At 53.1% G+C, this 25002-nt stretch overlaps 9 protein-coding genes across 9 annotated transcripts; 3 read left to right on the forward strand and 6 right to left on the reverse strand.

Moving 5' to 3' along the window:
* Positions 1-353: 353 nt before the first annotated feature.
* Positions 354-2073, reverse strand: N0V89_001774 (uncharacterized protein; the record flags this gene model as incomplete). Its single annotated transcript, XM_056210585.1, has 5 exons — positions 354-404; positions 466-1107; positions 1196-1485; positions 1532-1957; positions 2007-2073. The coding sequence occupies 5 exons, from the start codon at positions 2071-2073 to the stop codon at positions 354-356; spliced, it is 1476 nt and encodes a 491-aa protein (XP_056074058.1).
* Positions 2074-2599: 526 nt separating this feature from the next.
* On the forward strand, positions 2600-5041 carry NSP1 (FG-nucleoporin nsp1; the record flags this gene model as incomplete). Its single annotated transcript, XM_056210586.1, has 3 exons — positions 2600-3026; positions 3120-4566; positions 4624-5041. The coding sequence occupies 3 exons, from the start codon at positions 2600-2602 to the stop codon at positions 5039-5041; spliced, it is 2292 nt and encodes a 763-aa protein (XP_056074059.1).
* A 1063-nt stretch (positions 5042-6104) lies between these two features.
* Positions 6105-6606, reverse strand: INH1 (ATPase inhibitor; the record flags this gene model as incomplete). The annotated part of the gene is made up of 4 exons (XM_056210587.1): positions 6105-6168; positions 6219-6284; positions 6351-6416; positions 6476-6606. The coding sequence occupies 4 exons, from the start codon at positions 6604-6606 to the stop codon at positions 6105-6107; spliced, it is 327 nt and encodes a 108-aa protein (XP_056074060.1).
* Positions 6607-7915: 1309 nt separating this feature from the next.
* BMH1 (14-3-3 protein) lies at positions 7916-8939 on the forward strand (the record flags this gene model as incomplete). Its single annotated transcript, XM_056210588.1, has 5 exons — positions 7916-7976; positions 8027-8333; positions 8393-8634; positions 8684-8754; positions 8808-8939. The coding sequence occupies 5 exons, from the start codon at positions 7916-7918 to the stop codon at positions 8937-8939; spliced, it is 813 nt and encodes a 270-aa protein (XP_056074061.1).
* Positions 8940-10731: 1792 nt separating this feature from the next.
* N0V89_001778 (uncharacterized protein) lies at positions 10732-11750 on the reverse strand (the record flags this gene model as incomplete). The annotated part of the gene is made up of 4 exons (XM_056210589.1): positions 10732-11189; positions 11237-11306; positions 11356-11590; positions 11641-11750. 4 exons carry the CDS (start codon positions 11748-11750, stop codon positions 10732-10734), a joined length of 873 nt encoding a protein of 290 aa, XP_056074062.1.
* Positions 11751-12526: 776 nt separating this feature from the next.
* Positions 12527-13426, forward strand: N0V89_001779 (uncharacterized protein; the record flags this gene model as incomplete). Its single annotated transcript, XM_056210590.1, has 4 exons — positions 12527-12627; positions 12680-13242; positions 13287-13336; positions 13385-13426. 4 exons carry the CDS (start codon positions 12527-12529, stop codon positions 13424-13426), a joined length of 756 nt encoding a protein of 251 aa, XP_056074063.1.
* A 3375-nt stretch (positions 13427-16801) lies between these two features.
* On the reverse strand, positions 16802-18555 carry N0V89_001780 (uncharacterized protein; the record flags this gene model as incomplete). The annotated part of the gene is made up of 2 exons (XM_056210591.1): positions 16802-18170; positions 18230-18555. The coding sequence occupies 2 exons, from the start codon at positions 18553-18555 to the stop codon at positions 16802-16804; spliced, it is 1695 nt and encodes a 564-aa protein (XP_056074064.1).
* A 1474-nt stretch (positions 18556-20029) lies between these two features.
* On the reverse strand, positions 20030-20559 carry N0V89_001781 (uncharacterized protein; the record flags this gene model as incomplete). Its single annotated transcript, XM_056210592.1, has 3 exons — positions 20030-20086; positions 20172-20295; positions 20396-20559. The coding sequence occupies 3 exons, from the start codon at positions 20557-20559 to the stop codon at positions 20030-20032; spliced, it is 345 nt and encodes a 114-aa protein (XP_056074065.1).
* Positions 20560-21236: 677 nt separating this feature from the next.
* N0V89_001782 (uncharacterized protein) lies at positions 21237-24687 on the reverse strand (the record flags this gene model as incomplete). The annotated part of the gene is made up of 5 exons (XM_056210593.1): positions 21237-22667; positions 22713-22931; positions 22983-23183; positions 23233-23589; positions 23644-24687. The coding sequence occupies 5 exons, from the start codon at positions 24685-24687 to the stop codon at positions 21237-21239; spliced, it is 3252 nt and encodes a 1083-aa protein (XP_056074066.1).
* Between the last annotated feature and the right edge of the window lie 315 nt (positions 24688-25002).

Consider the following 25002-nt stretch of genomic DNA (forward strand, 5'->3'; position numbering starts at 1 on the left):
GGCCACGAGGGGCTTGCAATCGAACCGAGCACGCCGTGCTGCCTGCCCCACCACACCACTTCGCACCATGTCCAAGCCGCTACGGCATCGCGATTCCTAGCCGACTCCACCTAATAGACAGACGAAGCCGTTATGCCCGGCGTCGCGCCGTATGCCGCCCGTGAATCCCCCGTCACGTGTACCTCGCCGACACGTGGCTTTGCACCTTAGCCCCGTTCATTGCCTGGGTCTATGCCTGCTCCGTCCTTGTCACGAGCGGTGTGGGTTGGCATGTGGGTTGGCAGCACCCACTTGGGCCTGAACAGCTGTTTCGGCAACTTCGTGCCACAAGGAGAAAGTTCGGCGACGACTCTTCACCTCAGCTTCTTGGCGTGGGCGACCAAGCTCTCGATAACCTGCTCGAACTAGGGTTGACAAGGTTGTTAGTGTACACTCTGATAGCGCGGGAACCCTATGCATGCTTACAGCGTCCTTGTCACCCAATGCACTCTCCATACGCTTCTGCCAGTACTCAAACACCTCGTTGGCACGCTCTTTGAGTTCTTCCAAATGTTTCACGTGCGCCTGCAATTCTTCGTCGGTGAAGTTCCCAAGCGCAGCATCCGTCGTGGAGCAGAGCATGGTCGTCGAGCTGATGTCTAACTGGGGCGGCGGAGGTGGTCCTTTGCGTTTCCCAGATTTTGATGCTGACGAATCTACCGACGTTGAGGAGGCATTCTCCTTCTTCACCCTTCCCAGAGCCCCGTTCCGACTGTCTGCTGAAGGTCTCGGCGACTTCTCGCCAGGGATGTGTATGGATGGTAGCACTAATTTCTTCTGTTTGGATGCTGGTAAAATCTCGTCGAGGTCGACAGGTACCCCTAGCGACACCAGGAACAGTCGCCGAATCCGCGAACGGACCCAGTCTGGAGGTTGTAGTGGCGGTGGTGCAACGAGCTGCGACCATAATGATTCGCTTCGCTCCGACAGAAATATCGATCGGAGTGCGGCTTGGTTCGTAGCAATGCTGGGTATCTCTTTCAGAGACGGGTATATATCATCAATGTAAGGTTGTGTGGCAATGGCAATATCTTCAAGGGTGGTGAGGTCTTCGAACTCAAGGACAGGCTACGCATACTCCCCGTCAGCCAATGCATCACCGTGGAACAGGAACTTCAGGAGGCTGTAGACCCAGGATTGAATATTTCTCACTTACAGGGCCCAGAGAAGGGGCGGGTATAGAAGGCTGTTCTGGGGGTTTGTCAAATGTAGTCTCGGTGTCTTCCTCGCCTTGCTGAAACCCATCATCGAAATCCCCAAAATCGTCCCCTTCCCCGCCCTCCTCAAAGTCGTCGAAATCGTCGCCAAACCCGTCGTCATCCTCCGCAGCACCATCGCCTTCCGTAACATCGTGCTCAACCGCAGAGGCATCTTGGTCGTCGGGGTCGTCGTCTTCGTTGTCGGAGCTCATGGGAGATCTGCTTATGGAGGCGGTTGGCGTCCCTTCTTCCGTCAATCGTACGTAGGGAGAAAGAAAACTCGCCTTACGTACCCTCGGGTTTCTGATCTGGAGGCTGCGGCGCTTTCAGCACAATGTCAGGGACAGCGTCTGCAGCACGGAGATCATGGGCCAAAGTGCCGGGAACATCACCGTGGCTAGGTGCGTCTGGGTCGATTTTCTCCACCACGGTCTTGGGAATCTGGGTGCCTCCTGGGGTATACGGACGGTCACTTATGCTGACCCTAGAAGCACTGCGGCTGCGCTGCCCTTCCGGAACAATCTCTACCTCATCTGGCACTGCATCCTGGGTGCGTTTCTCGTAGGCGTCGGTGCCTGGAACCTCACCGTAGCTGGGCTCATCATCGACACGTTCCACACGGGTCACAGGGATGGGTGAGGTGGCATTAGATCGGTCGGGCTGTCCAGGGCGCCCTTCAGAAGCGTCGGAGAAGTGTTCGTCACCAGACGACTCTGCGGCTGTGGATTGGTTAGGTACGTATGGTTGTGACGGAAGCGCAATACTTGCCCAAGTCCTTCGTGCCAGAGTCCTCCAGCTCGATGCTCTTGCGCGGAGGAGCCAGTTCGTCGGCCATATCGACTGATTGGGGAATGTACTTAGACAATAGCTAGAATAGAGGGTGCTCGTCACTAGAGTTGCTGTAGGGAAGAGGGTGGAGAGGAGGACAGCGCTCAGGGAAGTGTTGAGCAGTACGTGTGACTATCAAGCCGTAATCTAGAAGTGACGCCGCCCAGTCGCAAGCATTATGTTTGGCAGTTGGCAGCGGGGGCGTTCTAGAGCTCCAGGCAGGCGCGCGGCGGAACAATTCACCGAGCCTGGTTCGTGCTTTCCGCGTGGAGATCCAAACTTTGGAGCTGCAGCGCGACAGTGACGCTGCAGGCAAGCGGTTGGTCGCATCAGCCATAATTTCACATTCCGTGCGCGATCTTGATTGATACCAATCAATCGGACCCAATCAACTTGATTCTACAATCGCTCCTTTCTTCGACTTTAGCTACCTCTACAGAGCGCTTCGTAGTGCAACGGCAGGTAAACAGCTCCGCGACAGCTCAACCTTGACACATAACTCACAAAGCAACAGAAGCTGTGACCCACGCACCATGGCGTTCAACTTTGGAACCAACAACAGCAGCACGCCGAATAAGCCTCTGTTTGGCGGCGGTGCAGCGACTCCCGGGACATCAAGTCTGTTCGGCGGCGCGAATAACAACCCAGGCTCCAGCACACCAGGTGCAACTCCGACCCTCTTCGGCAACGGCGCTGCGAGCTCAGGATCCACATTGTTCGGAGGCGGGTCAAGCACGCCCGCTGCAAGCAAGCCTAGCCTCTTCGGAAACACGCAGGCCACGTCCGGCGCATCGCAGCCAGCTTCAGGTGGCTTCTCATTTGGCAATGCTGGCGGTAATGCCGGAGGAGGCGCGAAGCCCTCGCCATTTGGTGGAGCAGCCGCCGGTGGAAATTCTGGCTCGTTGACGGGAGGGACCACGGCGACGACTGCACCCTCATTCGGCTTCATGAAACCCGCAGGTACGTGGAGATTGACAGACATGATAGGTTTGACATCATGAATAATGCCATGGGTCGCATCAAAATAGTGCGCGAATGCTAACAACACTACAGAATCGTCTACGCCAGCTGCAACACCCGCTCCCAACAAGACCTTCGCTCTCCCCTCCACAACACCCGCAGGACCACCACCAGGCAGGAGCTTATTCGGCCAGGCTGATGCAGGCGCAAGCACTGCCTCGTCTATGTTTAGTGGTGGAGCTACGAAACCCGCATCCACATCCTCCACACCAGGCATCTTTGGCAGCGCGGCCCCCAGTTCGACTCCCGCGCAACCGGCGAGCAACGCGAACCCTTTTGGTGGCTTTGGTAATAAGAATGCGCCCAATGATGCGAACAAGAGTACGCCTGCGCAGCCAAGCGCTCCGGCCGGTGGTGCAGGTCCGCAAGCGACAGCTCAGAGTTCTTTGTTCAGTCTTGGTAGCACAACGCCTGCAGCTACCCCGGCAAACAAACCAACCTTCGGTTTTGGACAACCTGCTTCATCTCAACCTACCTCGAATGCTACGCCCGCACTTAGCTTAGGAGGAAACAAGACACCATCATTGAGCCTTGGTGGGGATCAATCAGCGCCAGCGTCTACGGGTAGCACACCTGCCAACATGTCGAATTTGTTTGGAGGTGGAGGTGCAGCTAGTGGTGCCACTCCAGCGACAACTCAGAGCTCAGGCAATTCCTTGTTCAGTCGTATGACGCCTGCCGCAACCTCAGCAGGCGGGTCAACTCCAGCGCCAGCATCGACAGGCGGGCAATCATTGTTCGGCGGACTAGGCGGCCAAAAGCCGGCATCTTCTGGAGGAGCAACAGCTGGAACTCCAACGTCTACATCCGGACCCTCTATGTTTTCGAATGCTGCATCTTCGTCTGGAGCTGCACCAAGCGGCACCGCCACCTCTGGCTTCTCTTTATTCAACAAGGGAACCAGCGCAACGCCCGCTGCATCGACTGGAGCACCGAGCGGAACGACAACTAGCACAGCAGCATCTTCGCTCTTTGATAAGCCGGGGGCTTCTAACGCAGCTTCTTCTGCACCAGGTGCGACGTCAACTGCTGCCCCAACCTCTACCGCCGCTACTGGTGCTGCATCTGGACCGTCTGGAGACGCAGCCAAGAGCGGCTTCGCGACTTCCACTGCTGGTCCGGCACCCTCTGCACAATCGCGCCTCAAGAACAAGTCAATGGACGAAATCATTACCCGTTGGGCTTCCGATCTGTCCAAATACCAGAAAGAGTTCCAAGCCCAAGCCAATACAGTCGCTAAATGGGACCGCGCACTGGTGGAGAACTCGGATAAGGTCAAGCAATTATACTCGAAAACCTTCCAGGCCGAACGTGACGCACAGGAGGTGGAAAAGCACTTGACGCACATCGAGGACAACCAGGCCGAGCTGGACCACTTCTTGGATAAGTACGAGAAGGAGATCGACCAGATGATGCAGATCCACGGTGTCGGCGGCAGAGCAGACAGCCTGCGCGGCCCCGACCAAGAGCGCGAGCGAACGTAAGTTGCCCTTCCTCCCCTTCACCTCAGATTAAAATTCAACTCACAAATTTACAGTTACAAACTCGCCGAGAAGCTTCAAGACCGCCTCAACGAGCTCAACAAGGACCTCACCGAGATGATCGAGGAGATCAACACCACATCTCAGACGCTCAGCAAGTCTGGCAAGCCTGACGATCCGCTTACTAAGGTCGTCCGCGTGCTCAACAGCCAGCTCGCGCAGCTGCAGCTCATCGACTCGGGGGCCGTGCAGCTGCAGCAGAAGATTGACCAAGCGCAGAAGGCGGGCCAGCGCGTGGGTGCGAATGGGTGGAGTGGGTTGGGGAGTGATCCAGCGGAGGACTTTTATCGGAGCTTTAGGGGCGGGCGGACGGAGAGGTTTGGGGGTGTCGTAGGTCAGTTACAACGTGTAAGGGTGGGTAGGGGTAGCTGGTGTGTCTGTCAAGAAGGGAAGGGTATTGGTTTAATGATATGATTGGATTGCATTGGATTGGATTGGACACGCTGGGTGAAGTTTTGCAAGGGATTCTACGAAGGCGCGCGTGGAGATGTACAACAAATGCTGCGTGTTTGAGTGTGCGTGTTGCATGTGCTAGGCACGGCGTTCATAGTGAGTTACGTGCAAGTTAGTCCTTCACGTTAGTCCTTCAAATCCTTTGCGGTGGTGCGTGAAAACTCTTTGTAAATACATTACGGTCATGAGGTTTGCCTCACAGATCGCAGCCCCTCCTGTACAGTTCTTTTCTCGAGCGAGTAAGCATGCATGTCATTGGTCATGGTACGGGTGCTTCAGCTACCGGCATCACATCCATATCTGGATCTGCTATGGGTGTGTTGATGCACTTGCTCAGTATCCCTGTCCGACTCCTCTACTCCGTGGGATGATTATACAATTGAAGCATTCCCAGGAGAACGAATCGCAGAATGTAATCTAGGAAGAGGTTCCGCTTTACTTTGCTCATGAAGTTGCAGGTTTATTGGACGTTGCATACGATTTACGAAGAGGCGATGTGCTCACGTAAGGAGGGCTCAGTCGTCATCATGGAGATAAGGCCGTCTACTGAAGCGGGTTATGTGTTGCATGTGGATTGCTCGGACGCTGGCGTAGGGGAAAAAGGCCGAGGGGAAAGGAAAACAATGCCGAGAAGGATGGCCCGGCATTTGTTAGCCGTGCATTCGTTGATCTGACGTGAAGGCCACAGTCCTTGAAGCCGGTTGTAGACCGCCATATGTGAGTCAAAGCATGGACCATGGGCGCAGAAAGCGGTGTATAGCTGAGGTATACGTCTTTGTTGATGAGGTCAGTAGTATGTCTTGGGTGACGACCTTCGTAATGCAAACGCCTGAGGCATTGAAACGTCTGCAAGCCGGTTTGTAGATCAAGTATACATTGTTTGACTACTTCGCAATTGAGAGAAGACCAACATGCTTAGTTTTACAAGAGCCACCATGCAGAATCTGACAATCAGTTGCAATCTGCCCTGTTCTTCTTCCTCAGTCCTGGTATGCTTTATCGGCGTTCGTTGGAGTATATACGTCTACTGCTTGCCTCCCTGTCCGGGCTGCTCGCCCTGGCCGCCCTCCTGCGAGGTGACCTCGTCGCTGCGTTACGTCAGTATGCTACGGTGCGATCGGGAGACGGGTGAACGAACATGTGCTTGGTGAGCTCCTCGATGTGCTTCTGCTGCTGCTGGAGCTTTTGGCGGATCGCAAGGAGTCTGACGAAAGGTTAGTGGATCGACTGATAGTGTGTAGAGCTATGGCAAAGCTCGGGATGGACGGACCTGGCCTTCTCCTCCTGCCTGATGTACATCTCCTCGGCTGCGGTCTCGCGCTTGGTGAAAGCGTCACTGCAACGATCTTGTCAGCATATCCATTCGCAAATGAGTATGTGAGGGAGAAGTCCTACCCGCTGCGAACACCGCCCGCGCGCGAAGATCCAGAGCCAGCGTCGCCGGCAGACATGGCGCGCATGGAGGTAGACAAGCAGCGCTTGGTGGCGGGAAGGCGAGCTGCCTTGATGACGGAAGTGCGGAACATTGTGTTTGTGTTGATGGGAGAGCAATTGGACGAGATGCGGGTATATTTGGGAGGGGAAGAGGTGGTTCGATGAGCTTGAGAGCCATTGGCGCGAGTTGGAGCTTTGGGCACGGGCCTGCGTCATGTCATGTGACATTTGGGTGACAGGCGGAAACAACCGTGGGTGATGTGTCTGCATTTGGAGGCCATGGTCCCTGGATGCTTGTGGAGATCATGCATCGAAGCGACGAGACATGTAGAAGAAGTTTTCGTGTTCGCCATTCTGATGGTAGCAGGTGTTAGCGTCCACACCTGGCAGCGCTACAGAGCTGGAGGGCTGAAGGTGAAACCCCGCATAGACAAGTCAATATATTCGTATGGGAGCCTCTGTTTCAGACGACAGCGCATGGCAGGTCTCGGAATGCTTAGTGAGGCTTCGCTTCAGCTACAGCGCCGTGCGACCGCGCAAGTGAATGCAGCGCAGGACTCATTGGGAGGCAGCCTCGTGAGCGGGGCAGCCGACGCAAGGCGATAACCGGAGCACGACGTGATGGTATCGCGTAGTATTGTTGGCGCTGGCCAGTAGAGCCGGCACGCAGTAGTCTACCAGTCTCTGCGCAGGCAGTGCGATCGCCGCAGTGTGAGAAGGCGCGCCCCTTCTGCATCTGGGCTGTGAGTAGGCACGGCCGTGTCTTGGCAAGAGCACATTGACCTCCTCAACTTCACCTCTCCCCACTCCATATCAACACCGCCCACCATCCACAGGAGACCTATACCCGTCCCGCCCTTCCAAGCACCACCGATCGCCAATTTTCTGCAGATACCTGGCTCTTGTCGCTCGACTCCCTTTCGTAAGTACCTACCCACGCGTTGGCTTTCGTCATCCCCCCCTCCTCTAAAGCCGCGGATCGGGCTGCAATTTGCTCCCACGCCGCCTTGCCGCACGCCAGCCAGTGCCATCAAGTCGCCGCCTCCGCCGTTTCCGCCAGCCTCGAAGAGCCTCGCTGTGGCATATCAAGGCAGAGAGGGCCTTTTACGCACCCACGCTGGTGTAAACTCTGCGCGACCCCTCCACAACACTGCTCGCTGCAGTAGCGTGCGGCTGCTCGCGCACACAAACGGTGAACAGCCACCCGCCGCACGTCCCAATTGGCGCGCCTTTCAATAGAGAGCAGCGATCGCCTGTTTAATCGGCATTCTCTGCGACAGACTCAACACAACACTGGCATCTGGCACACTGGCTGGCGTGACGTCGTCATAGACTGCGCCTCACTTCTACAGCTGCCATCTGCTAACCTTGTCTCTCATCAGATCTTCCTACAACAACACAATGGGTTACGAAGACTCAGTCTACCTGGCCAAGCTGGCCGAGCAGGCCGAGCGCTATGAGGGTAAGCATCCCAGAAACAACATAGAAATTCACACCCTGACCGCCTTGCAGAGATGGTCGAGAACATGAAGGCTGTCGCCGGCGCAGATCAGGAGCTCTCCGTTGAGGAGCGAAACCTCCTTTCCGTCGCTTACAAGAACGTTATCGGTGCCCGCCGCGCCTCGTGGAGAATCGTCACATCCATCGAGCAGAAGGAGGAGTCCAAGGGCAACGAGACCCAGGTTGGCCTCATCAAGGAGTACCGCCAGAAGATCGAGGCCGAGCTTGCCCAGATCTGCGAGGACATCCTGGCGTGCTTGGACGAACACTTGATCCCCTCTGCCGAGAGCGGTGAGTCCAAAGTGTTCTACCATAAGATGTAAGTCTCGGGAACACCACTAGGTGCACTGTGAGCACCCAGTCTGACCTCCACTACAGGAAGGGTGACTACCACCGCTACCTCGCCGAGTTCGCTGTCGGCGACAAGCGCAAGACTTCCGCCGACAAGTCGCTCGAGGCCTACAAGGCTGCCACTGAGGTCGCTGCTAGCAGCTTGGCCCCCACCCACCCCATCCGCCTTGGTCTTGCGTTGAACTTCTCCGTGTTCTACTACGAGATCCTAAACTCCCCGGATCAGGCTTGCCAGCTGGCCAAGCAGGCTTTCGATGACGCTATTGCCGGTACGTACCAAGTCAGGAATAAAGCTTGGCATGGCTAACTTCGTTGCAGAGCTCGACACCCTCTCTGAGGAGAGCTACAAGGACTCCACTCTCATCATGCAGCTTCTCCGTGACAACTTGGTAAGCGCCCATGACCAACCTACAAACTTTATGGAGACTAACGTAACTCACAGACTCTCTGGACCTCTTCCGAAGCCGAGGCTCCCGCAGAGTCCACTCCCGCAGATGCGCCCTCCGCCACCGCCGAGGCGACGAAGGAGGAGCCCGCTGCGCCCGCTGCCGCCGCGGAGGAGCCCAAGGCCTAAATGTCTACAACGCTCGGTTCGGAGAGGCAAAAGTGAGGGTTCTCGGTTTGGTGCATCGGAATGGGTAACAAACGCCTGGTCATTGGTCCCGTGGCATGGAAGGTTCTTTAGGGTGCTAAGGGCTGCGCTTCATTAGACTCCGAAATCATCCTGTCAACATCATATCCCGCCTTCTATCCCGGTCCTTCCTCGCCACTAATGCGCTCCCTTACCCACGAACGGTCTTGTATGCTCTCTCGGATTCGCTGGATGGGGGATGGGTCTGGGCCTTCGTTGGACATATCTTACCCTGCGAAGCACTGAGAGGTTCACGAGTCTACGATTCAAAGACGAACTACCATATATTTCCTTCCCAATCTTTCCTTTTTGTGTTGTCCGCTGTCTCTTTTCGCGCGTGTGCCTGAGTAGTGCATGCGATTAGATGTGTTTGCGCAGTCTTCACAACCCAAAAATGAAATAAGATGATATAGGCTCGCGAGAGCTGGTTATAGCTGGTCTTGTTTATCGTATTTGAAGATTCTGTGAAGTTGAGGGATTTGATGCTACTAGTGGTAGGGAAGTGATGTCATCCTAAGAAGGGGAGAGTGAAGGGAAGAGTGAAAATTGTAGGTTTGTGGTTCAGGTGCAGTGTCCTCGGTTGCTACTAATTCTAGGTTGTTTCTAGGAACTGGTGAGGCTTCTGATATCTACGGTCGTACGCTGACATTGTTTTCTACTTATCCCACGAGAAGGCTCGAGGAAGTAACTGCCACTTTATCTTGATTAGGATAGCTTCTTCCGGCACCACTCGACATGGACCTGACCACCACCCTGATCTCCATCGCTGTCTTCGTCCACCACGCAAGCAACTACTGTCTATGAATACATGGTTACCGGCGTCGGGACTGGCGGACTCGTGCTAGCGGACTCGTGCTAGCGAATAGACGATCTGGAGATGCATCTGTATCCGTGACAGTTGTGTAATCGAGCCGGGCACTGCTCAAATTTCGAACCCGCCCGTCTGAAACGCTACAGATTCTGAGAGTATCTCCGGATAGCATTGCGAGACTACTCTGTATCAATTGCCGTGTGCACTGTTGCTGTCGATGAGGAGTAACAGTTGACATTGGCAGGTAAGTAGCGAGCCGGATGGTTATTTTTAAAGTCGAGACTTAAGGAGGTAAGACGTTGAAGACACATGCATGGCATTCGAAAATTCTCGATGGTTATGTTTTGCTTTGGCGGATACGGACGGAGATGGAGACTTCATCTGCGAACTCACTCTCGCTGTTGTATCCATGTCGTTCTGACACGACGACCGATCGATCACGCGCCACAAACACCTCTTGCCGATATTCGATTCGTTACTGGATAAGCGAGACGAGAAGTCGCTAAGACGTACTGTCATGTCGGACGTGCCGAAAAAGATTTCTAGAACTGGCGAGTTTTGGCCGACTAAAAATAGCTGGGGAATGAGGAACCGGATGCGAGAATGTACGGTTCGCGCAAGAAACACCAGGCGAAGTGTGCGATCCCGCTTTTAGACTCGACGCGAGCATGTGCCATCCACAAAGTGTCCTTGCACCGAGGATATTTATGGCACTGCTACGTAGGGCTATGTATCTGCCGTTCGGCGACAGGGCAAAGTGCTCCACAGTCCAGGTACAGCTGACCAGCCAAACGCTGATTAGATCCAGTGAAGTTCCACTTTGGGTATTGCTCCTGCGTTCACGGATGTACTGCCATATACCGGCTTACCGGCTTGAGCAAAGACAAGAGATAGTTTGACCTACGTAAAACTGCTCTAATCTTCTTATAGACCAAACCAGGCCTCGGAAGCATCCAGGTGCGACGGCACCGAGTGGCCAACACCCACAGCCCAGATACCCTCAACATTCGGACCGAAGTCATCCATCCTGTAGTTCTTATCCGGCGTGTCCGGCTTCGACGACGTCGGCGTGATGCTAACGTTGAACACATTTGTCCACTGGTCGATTGTCTCCTGATAATTGTTGGGTGATAGAGTGCCATCAACCGACCCATGCCAGATTTGCATACGAGGACGTGTGCCGGTGTAGCTAGGATACATGGCTCGAGCTACGTTGCCCCATTGTTCCGGACTTGCCTTGCTGTTGCCACCGCTGCAGGTGTTGTTCCAGGCAGCAGCAGCCCCTGATGAAGAGACAAAACAGCCAGCAGGTACGCCGGAGTAGAGCGATACGGCAGTGATGAGGTCGGGATAGGTCGCAGCCATGACATTGGACATCATCGCTGATTGGGGTTAGCCAATGATCAGCGGTCAAAACACGTAGACTTACCTCCGGATGAGCCACCCGTTACGAAAACCTTCTTCGGGTCGATCTTGTATTCGGTGATCGCATATTTGATCTAGAGAATGTAAGCCAGCTGACGTGCAAAAACCAAGGGGATCACCCACCATATTCGCGATCGCATTCGAGTCACCTCCGCCATTGTGTGTAAGTGAAGCTTTGCTCGAAACATCCCAGCATTCAGTTGTTGAACTTGGCCAAACCGTCACATAGCCTTTCTTGTCAGAGCCTTGATGCCATGGAATCTTGCTGTTCTGGAAGTATTTCTGTGCGGAGGACTGGCAAGAGTGGATGGCAACCACAAGCGCATCGCTCTTTACTGTGTCTGGAACGTACACCCACCTGGGGGTAGGTCGTCAGCATGTTCCGTTAAGTGTTTCGACGACACTCACATTCCAGGCTTTGCTTTGGCGTCATTGTTATAGTTCGTCACCTGCTTCAGTGATGCCCCGAATGCGCATGCTCCGAAGGACAAGATTGTGGCAACGATTCGGAAATTCATGGCGGCAAATCTGGAGATTTCCTGATGATCTAGTGACTTCGAAGACAGCAGCTGGATATGTATCGCGCCTCACTGTCCGCCACAGGCGGGGCTCTCTTCACCCATTCGTGGAAATACGAAAATGGAACTGACCCACAAAGCTTCGCAGATGATCGCACATTGTAAGAAGCTCATCTACAGTAGCTATCATCCCAAAGCTGCGACGTCTGTAGGCTAAAATGCAGGGATCAGCAATCAAGCTTTCAGCTAAGCCTTCCGCAATATCAACCGGCTGTGAACGCGCACCCCTGCTTGCCACTTTTGGCGATCTTCGCAGTGTAAAATCCGTTGAAGCGATTGACCATGACCATGTCAATTCGCGTGCATATTGCTACACTGCTTGACGGACCCCATCAGAGGACACTCGCATACCAGCGCAAGAAGTCAGGTGCTGTTCTTGTTGATTAAGTGGAACAAACACCGGGATGGTAGCCGATTTACCCACAGCGAGACTGCCGGCAATCTATTGCTGGATGGGTCGTACCAAAGGTGGGACTCATATACTGCTGATAACCCTGGGGATGTGGGGAAATACTGCAGTGCTGCTACCACATTTGAAGCAATTCAAGAGGTACGTCACCATAAACACAATCCGATCTTTCGCCGAATTACACCACATCACGTTGCCATCTGAAGTTTCGTGCGCACCAGACTATTCACGCGTGCGCCTGTGGCTTAATCGTGGTGAAGGTGATCTGACACCAATGTCTCCTAGACAGCCTTTGATAGCAGCAACGATGTGGCGCACTGTCGTACTCGCAGCAGGCTTGCTAGTCTCACGCGCCTCAGCACACGGAGGATGCTTGAACTACACGGTCGGCGACACCTGGTATCCGGGGTATCGACTCCCTCTCATTGCATACACCCTTCATCGCTAACGCAACTCACAGATACTCCCCTTTCGACGATCAAGCTTTCCAAGACGCCGCCCCATGGATGGTCCAAAGAAAATGGATAACCAACGACCCCATCTTCGAGCCCACCAACATCTTACTCTCCTGCAACACACCAGGCACTCCCGCACGCGCTTACATCCCCATTCTCCCCGGTCAAAACATCACCGCTGTCTACATGTACTGGGTGCACACCGTCGGCCCAATGATCGCCTGGATGGCGCGCTGCCCCAACGACGACTGCCACACCTTCGATTCCTCGACAGCCTCCTGGTTCAAGATCGGCGAGCGCGGGCTCCAAGACGGGACTATCGAGCTAGGCAACTGGTTCCAGAAGACATTCTCAAACTGGGACGGCACCCCTAGTTTGTGGAGCGAGACCATACCGAAGGGTTTGAAGAAGGGAAAGTATCTTGTCAGACATGAGATTATTGCCTTGCATAGTGCGCATAAGCCTCAGTTTTATCCCGAGTGTGCGCATTTGGATGTTGGGGGGGAGGGAGCAGAGGAGCCTGGGGAGGAGTTTTATGCGAGCATTCCGGGGGTGTGGAGTATGGATCGTAGGTGTTGCTATTCAGGACGGGGGCAAGGCTAACGGATGCAGAGCCTGAGATTAATATCGATATTTATGCGCCGGGTGTTTCGAATAGGACGGTAAGTAAGCATTCGCTTCGTTGTAGTTCGGTGGCTGACATACTGTAGACGTACAAGATACCGGGACCACCGGTGTGGAATGGAGTGTAAGAGACGACACATTGTAGATGATGATTGTGTCCCTTGACACAGTAACGTCTAAATCTCGTTGCATTTGTCGTTATACGATCAAAGTTTAGACATCGCTATTTTGTATGCAATGGTCACAGTTCAAATCAAGATCTTTGGCCTTCTATGTCTTATGTTGCGGAACTGACCCCAATGCGTTTGAGCGCTTAATGTCTTATTCGAATTTCAGACGCGACCACACGACTCTTAATCAGCCGAGAGGGAGGTATGTCGTATAGATACCCATCTCGCCTGAAAGAAAGACAGACTTTCCACATTGTGATTTCGCTATTGGCGCACTGGAAGTTCAACTGCACGAACGATACGTTCTGGTCGTCTGAAAAAAGGCTGACTTGGCCCTCGTGGAGCACTTCCGACATCACACTCAGTATATCTACACGGCGTTCCGTGTAGAAGTATCATGAACAGCGCTTTCTGGGAACATATTCTGTTCGGCAATCCACATGAGCTCTTGGATGTTGCCTCAAACTTTCACATGGACCGCATCATGGGAATATTCCTCGTCTAAGCGCCAGAGAAATATGCGCCTTGTATCTTTCCAAAAGCATCAGTAAATATCAAGTGATGCGTCGCAAAACCCTTAGCTACACGATCTCATGTATTTTCAACCTTCCAAAATGTCGAACGTACGACCCCATGGAATCTAAAGGCTCAACTGCTGATGATGAAGATGGGAACCATCAAGGTAAGCTCGAGGTATAAAAGCCCTTGCTTTTCTTCCTCTGTCCTTCACACTATGGCTCTACCTGGGGGTAGACTAAAAGTAGAGGCCGAAGAGACACATGGGGAGGAAGAGTGCGAGAATCCCATGCAGATCGACTGGATGGGATCGTCTACAAGAAATTCGAATGCGATCTAAGATGTTTGCGGCCGGCCAGATGTCTTGGCGGCTGCCTGCGTGGGCGCTTTTGAAAAGGACGAGATAGACGATTTGATGGCCCTGCGGTAATAAAAACTTCTATATGCCTCGATGTGAGCCCTCCTAACTTTATGAGCAAAGAGTGATACACATGCGTCTCCTTTCCTCAAATGCTCTTCGTGGACGTTTATGTAAATTATCAAACGCTCTGGATTTTGGGTCATGTTGCGTGAAGTTGTTCTCCATAAAAGCTGTCACCAGATCGTGCCCAGCATCTGCACAGCTTGATGATGCCCACCATCGTCTTCCGCGTAACCCACTTGCAGATCCGCCATACGCCATTGTCGCATAGAAGACCAGACGGCCTTGGCCTATATAAGCCCCTGCCGCTCCTTAGCTTGTTCCTTAAACCACAACTCCGCATCAGAGCGGGCTAAAAGAAGAAAACCAGATGGTCCATGGGTGGTACAGCTTCAAAAGCTCACAATCCATGATCATGACTTCGTGGTGTGCTAGGACTAAAAAAGACATGGCAAAGAAGTTGATGAGCTCGCGGCGTCGTGGAGTGCTTAACCAAAAGCCATCGAGATTGGATGTCATGCGTTCCAGTGCAGACTCACCAACTGCGTTGCGTGTGACGCACAAGCTAAAGTGAGGCCGGACGTTCTTGACGTATAAAGACCATGCTTCTTCCTCGCTTCGGCCTCTGCACAATACCTCTACCATCTCCAGGCTTCAAACAACACCAAGTTTGTCTCATGGGTTGATGGAAGTCCAAAAACCACAAGATGCTCCTCGCATGAGATTTTCTCGTGAAGGATCCCTTAAAAGCAAAACGTTACAGCACGAGCTCATGAGCGCGTGTCTCTGTGAAAGCATTGCATCAATATCGCATGAAGCAGATCAGAATGCGGCGTTGCAGCCAACTATGTCGCAGGGTGATGAGAGCGGCGGTGCCGAGCATACGACCGGACGACACTACGACATAAAAAGCTGCTCTGGCTCTCTGGCTTGATCTGCTACAGTTCCCCGTCGGGCAGACTAAAAAGCGCTTGAATCAAGATGCATGGGCTCGTCGAGCTCTGCAAAAGTATAATTGACGTATGTATGAGCTTATGGTCTGTTGCTGCTTCAAAATCCACGTACAGCAATTTTATGAGCTCGTCATGCGGGGCTTCGTTGAATTATTGCATCACAATCTGGAGACTTCAGCGACATGTTTTGTTGCAGCCAACTATGTCGCAGGGCGATGATAAACATAGCGTAGAGGACCGGACCGGACGACTCAACGACATAAAAACCCCCTCGGTTTCTCAAGCTTGATCTTCACTACAGTTCTCCGCCGAGCGGATCAAAAAGCGCTCGAATCAAGATGCATGGGTTGTTGGAGCCCACCATCGAGGTGATCATGTGCCGGTGGCTTGTTGGAGCTCAAAACGATCTGCAAAAACGTCCATGAGTTTGGCCTGTCGGAGTTCAAAAGCACACACACACAGCGGGTTCATGACTTCTTCGTGCGGTCCTTCGCATAAAAAGCAGATGAAGAACAACATGCGCTCATCGTGGTGAACGTGAACTTGACTGCACAGTGATGACGGGCGTAGGACCGGACGACTCAACGACATAAAAAGCCCCTCGCTTTCTCATACTTGATCTTCACTACACTTCTCCGTCGAGCGGACTAAAAAGCGCTCGAATCAAGATGCATGTGCTCGAAACGATCTGCAACAGACTCTATGAGGTCGTCGTGTAGTGCTTAGTTAAAAATCAGATGAATAACAGCATGAGTTCATTGTGGTGAATGTCAACTTGGCTGCATGGTTATGACGGACGTAGGATCGGACGACTCGACGGCATAAAAGCAGCTCCGGCTCTCCAGCTTGATCTTCACTACAATCCTCCGTGATAGGGACTAAAAAAGAACGAAATCCAGATTCATGGGCTGTTGGAGCTCCAAAAGGTCCACAGAGGTAATCATGTGTCGTTGGCCTGTTGTCGCTCCAAAACCCATGTACAGCGATTTCAAGAGTTCGTGGTGCGGTGTTTCCCCAAAAGCAGATGAAGAACAACATGGGTCCCTCTTCGTGGAGCACTGAATAAGCCAACGCTCGTGCTGATGGGATTGTGGCGTGGCAGGCGTCTAGAAGGACAAGGCGGAGCGAATGATGGATCGGTGGTGTGGTGGATCTCTAGGACCAACTCCCTAAAAGTTCATGAGCTTCTGGCTATGTGAGACCCTCAAAAGAAGTTCACATAGATATGTTCGGAAGATGGTTTTAGTCTTCCTTCGAGCTCGTCACCAACGTCACATATCCTACTCAGTGCGCAAACATATCAGTGGCCCAAAGATTGCAGTGTATCCACGCATGTAATCCTAAGACACAGCCTACCACAACATTATGTAGCTCACGGTCATCAAAGTCATTATCAATTTCAGCCAATGAAACCCATCACCGTCTCTCCACCTCACTCATCACTCACCCCCTCGCCGCCCTCCTATTCATCAAAACCCGATACCTCGCCGCATAGTCCTCACTCGCACTCATCTCCTTCTTCCCGCTCTTCCACTTCTCAGGCTCCGTGTTGTCCATCTCTGCGACAAGCGTCCGGATCTGGTGCCGCACCACTTTGAGCAGTAGATTGTCTGACAGATGCGCTGGTATGTCGACGGCAGGGACGACGTGCTTCTTGTTCTTCTCCGCGTCTTTCTTGTCGGATTTGGTCTTGGTGGCAGAGGCAGCAACAGGCTTACCGCATTTATCGCACTTGTTCGCGCAAGTGCAAGTGTCTTCTTTCTTTTCCTCGGCCACCACGGCGCCAGTGCCGTCAGCAGCAGCAGCAGGAGTCTCATCTTCCGGCGCAGAGTCCGCCTCCGCCGCATCCACGATCTCAAAGTCATCGCCTCGGAAGCCACGTACGAGACTTAGCAGCGCCATAACGAAGAGCTCCTTCAGATACGCGAAGCTGAAGCCTTCCGTCAGCGCGGCGATAACACTGCACAGCTCCTCGGGGAACTCTAGTCCCTCGTTGCGCTTTAGTAGCTTCTGCCGCCAGTACTCTGCGTACAGTGTGCGCTCTTTCTCGCCCGGGAGCTTGAAGTGGTACTTGCGGTCGAAGCGGGAGGGACGCTTCGCGATGGCGGGGTCGAGCTTGTCGAGGTGGTTCGTAGACCCGATCATCAAAATCCCATCGTTTGACTCCAGCCCGTCAACCTCATTGAGGAAGTACGAGCGAATGTTGTCATCAACAAGAGAGTCAAGATCCTCGAAGATAAGCAGGCAGGGCGCGCAGCGACGTGCTTGTTGGAAGATCTGCCGGATGGAGTACTGTTCCGTATTGCACTTTGTTTCGAAGCTCTTGACGTACAAGCTTGAGACCTGGTCGGGGCGCGCATAGAGGCTGTTGATAAGTGCCTTGATGGAAACTGTTTTTCCGTTGCCTGGCACGCCGTGGAGGATGATGCCGCGCTTCCAGGGGACGGCGTACTGTGCGTAGAGCTCCTGGTTGTCGAAGAAACCTTGCACGTCTTGGATGAGGCCTGTTTTCATGTCCGGGTCGAGTATCACATCTTCCCAGGAGGATCCCTCGACGGCTTTCCAGAGCTCCTTTGATTTCTCCCAGTAGCCGTTGTCGAAGACCCAGATCTCTTCGTGGAGGAGTGACGTCCATTTGCCGGCTGCGAGGGCGAGGGCATCGGTCTCGGCGCAGTGGCCTTCTTGAACGTTGGCATCGCCGTCGGTGGTGCGCGCGTGCAGGATGTAGAAGCAGCGAGTTTGTGGTTGGAAGGGGTCTTGGTAGATGAGTTGGAAAAGGAGAAACTTCTTGTCTTCCCATTCGTAGGAGAACCTAGTCTGCCATTAGTCCCCGTAATCCGTTGACGCGATGCCTTCATTCGAGTGACATACCTCGCAAAGTGGAACTCATCTTGCAGCCGGCCTGGGTGCGTTTTCTTCTCGATTCCAGTTCCCACTGGATGCCACTGCCTCGTAGCATTGAACGTCTCGTCATCGGCCTCGTGCGAAGATTTGGCCTTCCCCGCAGCCGCAAACTCTAAGAGCGAGCAGCTTCCTTGATCTACAACAGTGACGTGGTACTGAGGGTACTGCTTTCGAATGCTATTGAGGACGCGTTGCTTGGTCTCAATGCGCTTCTGACTGGCATGCTCATTGAAGGCATCGAAGACACGCTGTTCATCCGTGTCGTTGGTGAAAGAGACCTTGAAGCTAGACATAGTGAATTAAAAGGTTGGGGAATTTTCTTCGAGCAGTGTCGGTACAAACAAAGAACCCGATGTCGTGCCTCATCTAGGTGAGGATTTATAGCTTTATATAGCCTCGAGCGGCCGCCCTTCCCTTGACACGTACGCAAGCAAAGTCGTGAAGACTAGCTGCCGAGACGGCAAACGGTGAGCCCTAAGCGAGCACATCCTCGTGTACGGGCGCGAACTGGCCTGCACGAGTGTGCGTACGGTTAGGCAGCATCACTCTAGGCAGCCACCCTACGATCGCTCCATTCATAACCTACTCGAGGGTTCAAGGGAACAAAGTGGGTGTGTGGGAATGTGAGTGGCGTAACGGCGCCTGTAACCTCCGTGGAGGGCACTTCGATCGTTCATAGGTTGAGTTAAACACCTAGTGCATGTACGCGGTTCTTGCCAAAGAGTCATTGCCCTGGGACGCTACTGCACCCTTGATCTCACTGCAGATCGGAAACAACATGCGGCCTCCTATGATTATCGAGGCTAGGATGCGATTTCTTTTCTTCTTGACCGAGATTCCCAATTTGCATACGTACATGTGGAGATTCCTGATTCCCATGCGTATATGTTGAAAGCCGAATCTGGACATTCATAGTGCATGCCTATCTGGACATTACTAGCCTTCGAACGTCACTTGGCAACCCCATTTGACGGGAGAAAAATCTAACACGTCCTGGTAAAACCTACCCGAACATGTTGTGCTGCGCCGCACCAAAGCTAGAGGACGAACATTCACCCCGCGTCTCCCCAGACACTAGACAAGCAGACCCCGACCCCTGCGCACACTGGTGCAGACGAGACTGACTAACCCGCATCCGGCCCACCACAGAAGTACCTCACCAGGCTGAGGCACTCACGTGGCACTTTAGATACAACTACCTGCCCAAAATAAAACACGAACTGGTATCTGCTGCACAACGTGCATATGTTAACGCTCGTCTACGATAGCAATCGCACTTGTACTAGGCGAAGACAACATTTACCCAGATGCGGCAGCCATATTGCTTATGAACCCGCAAGGCTGAGGCTCAACTTCGTATCGACGAGAGCACGGCTTCCTGAACAGGTATTTTCGAGCAAAGGAGCCGCCCGACAATGGAGACACGAAGGTTTCCGCACATGTACGTACCGCAAACGGCCTCATCGCATGTCGCCGACTTATGTCAAACACAGAAGAAGGTCTGGGTATGCACGCCCAGGTCGACCCTCCACCCCTCATCTAGTCACTTCACATTGTCCAATCGAAGCACTTGGTTGATCCATGCAAATGATTATTCATTGGTATCTGATCAATTCCCTAATCCCTCGCATTCCAGCAGAGGTCTTTCTTTCATGTCATGCACGCCCACTCGTATCACCTCGCGGCCGTGAGTCCAAATACTCCCAATATCCCATGCACATGCAATCGAATCGAATCGTTACTTCGTCGAAGACCAGCCATCATGCTCTAGTGAGCAACGGCGGGGCCCTTGGTGATGTTTGTGTCGCCCTGGCGTTCCTTGGCCTAGTACCCCATGTTAGCACTTGTCTGGACACCGACCATGACATGTCATAGTGAGAGTTGCGGGATGGGCAAGATAGATACGTACGTCGGTCTCCTGCAGGTCGCCCTTCTCGATGATCTGCTTTACGACGTCCTCCTCCTTGTGCGTGCCAAACTCGTTCTCGAGCTGGAGGTTGGATGCCGAGTCGAGGATGCCCTGGTTGCCATGCCTGTTACCCCCGCATTAGCATTGAATTGTCCATACCCTCTACCTCCCGCCCACCACAAGGCTGAGAAAGAGGAGGGGTAAAGGCGGGGGTTAATACGTACTTGTGTGTGATGAATACCTTCCACCCGCTGACAACCTGAGCCAGCGGTACCGACTTGTCCTCCTTCCACTCCTTGACCGCGTTCGCGCTGTCCACGAAGATGATGAAGTCGTCCTCCTGGCCCTTGTAGTGCACCTTGGTCTGCTGGTCGTTTCCGCGAGGCATGATTGCTAGTCTTTCTTCTTTGGTCGAAAAGGTAGTAGTGCGTTTAGATTGAGGATCGAGCACTTGGATTGAGTTCGTAACTCGTAAAGGTACTATGATTGACCGCTTATGAGGGGCAGACGTGTGCTTTTGTAGCTCGTGTGAGCTCCAGCGGGGCATGCAACGATCGTACGTCATCGCCAAGCCGCACCCTTCTCTCATCTTCCAAGCCCGCATCGCAACCCCCGGCCCCGGTGAAACACGTAACAAATTACCAAGTTTCGCCGTGTACCAGATTGCGGATGACGCTATTCACATGTTTGATTGCTACTTATCCAATATAGGAGCTACGCGCGCGCAGGCATCGCGTGCCCAATGTCTAATGTGACGTCATTGACCTTCGGACAACCGTAAACAACTCAACCCTCACCAACTGCAACATGCGGGTGTGCCTTGCAGCAGAGCCCTATGATCTGCATGTACTTTTTTGATTACCGCCATCCCTCCTTGTCGTCATGCAATGATGGCATGTTTTGTAGAATGCCCTCGATCCGAGCAAAAATAGGCAGGCCGTTGCATCGTAACAATCCTCCATGCTTCTCACCTCTCATGTTCAAAAGGCCAACAGCCAAAGATAAAACAATCCAATCGTCCCAACAAACACTGCAATCCAACTCAACGATCGCTTTCGTGGGGTATCATGCCCAGAATTTGAAGATCCTGCTTCTGTTCTTCGACGACTTCTTAGCTTGAGGCGATCCAGATGACTTGTCCTCTCGCGTCTTGTGTTCACGTGTCTCCTTCTTCTTGCTCTTCTCATTTTCCTGGTCCTTGGCTGGCTCAGGGATGCTTTCGGTCGGGTGCAGTACCGTACTGCGGGACGCCATTGAGGTGCTCCTGCTTTCGACACGGTTGTCCATACGAGTGCTGCTATCTGTTCGAGGCAGACTTAGAATATGCGAAGAGAGACGCCGGGTCCGTTGCGGTCTCCCAGGTATGCTCTTCTCGCTCCAGCGTTCCGTTCCTGCGGCTCGGTTTGCCAGGCGTCGCCGGCGGCTTGAAGGCCTTGGATCTGGAAGCTCAAAATCGTTAGGCAAGAACGCAGCTGGCGCATTGTGGAAATCGACAACTGCTGGAGCGGGTCGACGGTCAGCGAGAGCCTGCGCACGGAGATTTCCGTGCGACATCTTGTGGATTTTACTGCTATTAGAATCATCCGAGCGCGTGTTGCTCACGCTGGAGAAGCTAGGTGAGCGGCGGGAGAAATTGCTGGTAATGCTGGCCATGCTGAGCTTCCTCATGACGGAATTGGCAGATGCGCGAAACTGATTTTCCACCCTTCCATTTGCCATCCCAGGAAACGGTAATATATCTTTAGTCCAGACGTCTTCCAATGCAGTCTCCAAACGAATTCTCTCAGCCCTTCTCGGAGCCAAGGTAGGTATGTGGGTTGCAGACAAGTGCGATTGCGACCGTGTAACCGAGTTTGGCGCGAAAGGGGGTGGTGGCTCTGGGGACCTCTGCGCCTGAGTGTTCTTGATGATGACTTGTGTCAAATGTGTCTTCGAGCCGAGGGTTGCCGCGCGGTGGACCGACATGCGTCGCACCAGGCTGTCTGCATGTCCAAATACAGGCCCGATCGATTTGATGTCCAGGGATAAAGATGAAAACATATCTTGCATAGTCGACTGTCCTTCGACAAAGTCATGTGTCTCACATACAATACGTTGGCGGAGCTGTTTCTTCCAGACTTCTTCTTCTTGGGAAGAGCAAGCGCTGAGGATAATCTCATGTAAGCGATGTCCGTGTTCGAACACAAGCTTCCATGAATTCGGAACGGTGTGACATTGCAAACCTTGCCCATTGTAAGCAGAAATCTCAAGAGCTCTCAAGATCTCACCTCTTCCATTGTCTGTCTCCTCGATGCTTCCGTTAGCGAGCGCAATTGATGCCACGACGCTGTACGGCGTGAAGAAGCGGCCTGCATTGGCAAGAACAAGACATGATTTATACAAGACACATGCCATGTACTGGCCTTTGACACGATCGGGCGTCTGGTAAGCCACATGAAGAACGCCACAAACGAGGACATGGCCAAGTAGTCGGAAGACGAGCGCCTTGGAGATAGTCTACACTGTTCAGTACATGCTCCAGACTGGGTGCAGCCGACCTACCTGCTCTTGAAACATCAAACGATCTTGCAATTGCCAGGTGATCTCTATCAGGCGACGTGTCTTGGGATCGTCTTTGGCTTTGTTAACCTCGCGTATCGTCTCCTGCAATCGGAAAAGTGCTTTCTCGACCTCGGCATGTGCTTCTGGGTCATCGTAGACAGGTGTATGCCGACATAGATCGGCAAACAAGAGTGGATACTTGCATACTCTCTGTATTGGCTTGCGACACCGTCAGTCAGAAACAGTAGGGCTCTATTTGTGCGTTCACACCTTGATAAGTAAGTCTGGAAAGCTCAAAGCCTTGCGAGTGCTTGTCGAGCGGTTGTTCTCCGATGCGATGACCTTGGACAGAGCTTCCACTCCACGTTCATATTGCTGCCAGCCATGAAGGCCCTTACATGTCGAAGTAAGATCTTGGGACATGGTGGTCCATTGCGCACCATATTCTTCGTATGCGAAGAAACGTTTCATCTGCGAAAAGTTCAATGCGGTTGATAAATGTGATGGGAAAGGTACACACGTGTTTATTGAAGATCTTTGCAATGTCTCCAATGGTTCTAGTATCTGTGACAAGACCTTGCGGCCGACGATCAGGCGAACGTCCGATATCCAAGGAGTGGCGAAGCTTTCGAGTGATTTTGTGCTCAACAAAACGTCCAGGCATCAGGTCTGCGCTATGGAAGCGAATATGTTTTGCCCTTGTCACAGGGTACGCCTCTTGATGCGCGCTTTGAGTATAATCTGCTTGAGGAACTACTTGATGAAGCTCAGCAAGCAAGTCTTCATGTAGCTGCAAGATCTGAGAGATGTTCTGTTGGATGGATGCTTGCGTGTGCGCTGGTAAGGCGGGAACGCCGCTCAGGACCACAAAATAATCCTGGGCAGACGTTAGCTTCTAGTCGCTCCGCAAGGGTTAGAAACGAGGACTTACATTAACCAAAACCTTGAGATCGGCAATATAGCTCTCTTCTGTGGAAATGAGTTCTTCGACGACCTTGCGTCGCTGAGCAGACCGTAGCCAGGCTCCTTCGTCGATGATAGTGCTCAAAGCTCCACCATGGCTCTCTGTAGACTTCCGCGCTTCTGAGTAATGACTACTTCTCTTTGCTAGCCGAGCTTTGTCTGCAAAACCGGGCGTGTCGGATTGAGGAGCGATGCTGGCACTTGCCACGGTCACCGACGCGGACCTCATTGCAATTACGCCTCCCAAGGACGATGACATAGAGTCGGATAACCGCCGCGCTGTTCCTGTGACGGGAATTATGGGCGGACACAGTAAAGCATCGACTTCAGTCATCTGGATAGCCGCAGAAGGTACTTGGGCCACTTGACCTTTTCGTCTGTAGATATGGCGGCGCCGTAGAGTGCTCATCCACCGACGAAATGGCTGCGGACTGACAATATCATCATCGGGAACTTCCGGTTCCGCGTGAGCTTCGCTTGCTGTATTTTCCGACCAGCGTCCTTCTGGAAGCGGTATATGGATCGCTTCATAGAGGTCGAAGAACTCAGTGTCATCGTCGGAATTGTTCTCGGCCACCATAGGCTCCGGTGAGCTAGGGTCACTTGACAGGCGTTCTGATTCATGAGTGGCCATTTTCCCTCTTCTCGAATAGAGATTGCTAGGAGTGGCGATTTTGGAAAATGTTGGAGCCGGCCGATTGAGTCCACAGCTTCGCTTTCGGGGTCCAAGTTCGTTCAGTCCAGTCTGAGTTTCTTGTCCATCTGTTTCTGGGACAAGATCCAACAGGGAGCAAGAGGCGAGCGGTGGTGTGTTCTCCGTAGTTCGCAGCCAGTCGCCGGCTCTGTTGGAGCGCAAGGAGTAGAGTGAACACACGGAAGCATTTCGAGGCGTGCTCTCGCGGAGAGCGCTGGAGGTAACACCTTTGAGTGGTGAGCTTGAAGCTAGGTAGGGATTGTCACTGAAGGAGCGCTTCAGAGGGCTATGTGGCCGGAGGGACAGCACGTAGGCCATTTCGAAGTCGATGGCAGTTCAGGCACTACTGCATTGATGAGGCAGGGGGGTCTGTTGCGGCATGGGAGATAAATATTGTTCGAACGCCAAAGTCGATAGCAAAAGGAACGACGGGTGCTTGAAGGAGCATCAAGAGGGCTCGAAGGGACAGAACGGCCACACTTGGACAGAAGCCGACTTGCAGGCCAAGGAAAGGGCGCAGTGACGGTTCATCACATGGTCGAGAATGAGGAGCGGCAGGTAAGGGCTGTCGCGTGGGCGTCTCCAGGCCAGGTGCGAGGCGCGAGGAAAGATAAGGAGAGGACATATGAGGTC

The sequence above is a fragment of the Didymosphaeria variabile genome (genome assembly GCF_027946475.1).
Source record: "Didymosphaeria variabile strain IMI 356815 chromosome Unknown scaffold_2, whole genome shotgun sequence".
Taxonomy (NCBI): Eukaryota; Fungi; Ascomycota; class Dothideomycetes; order Pleosporales; family Didymosphaeriaceae; genus Didymosphaeria; species Didymosphaeria variabile.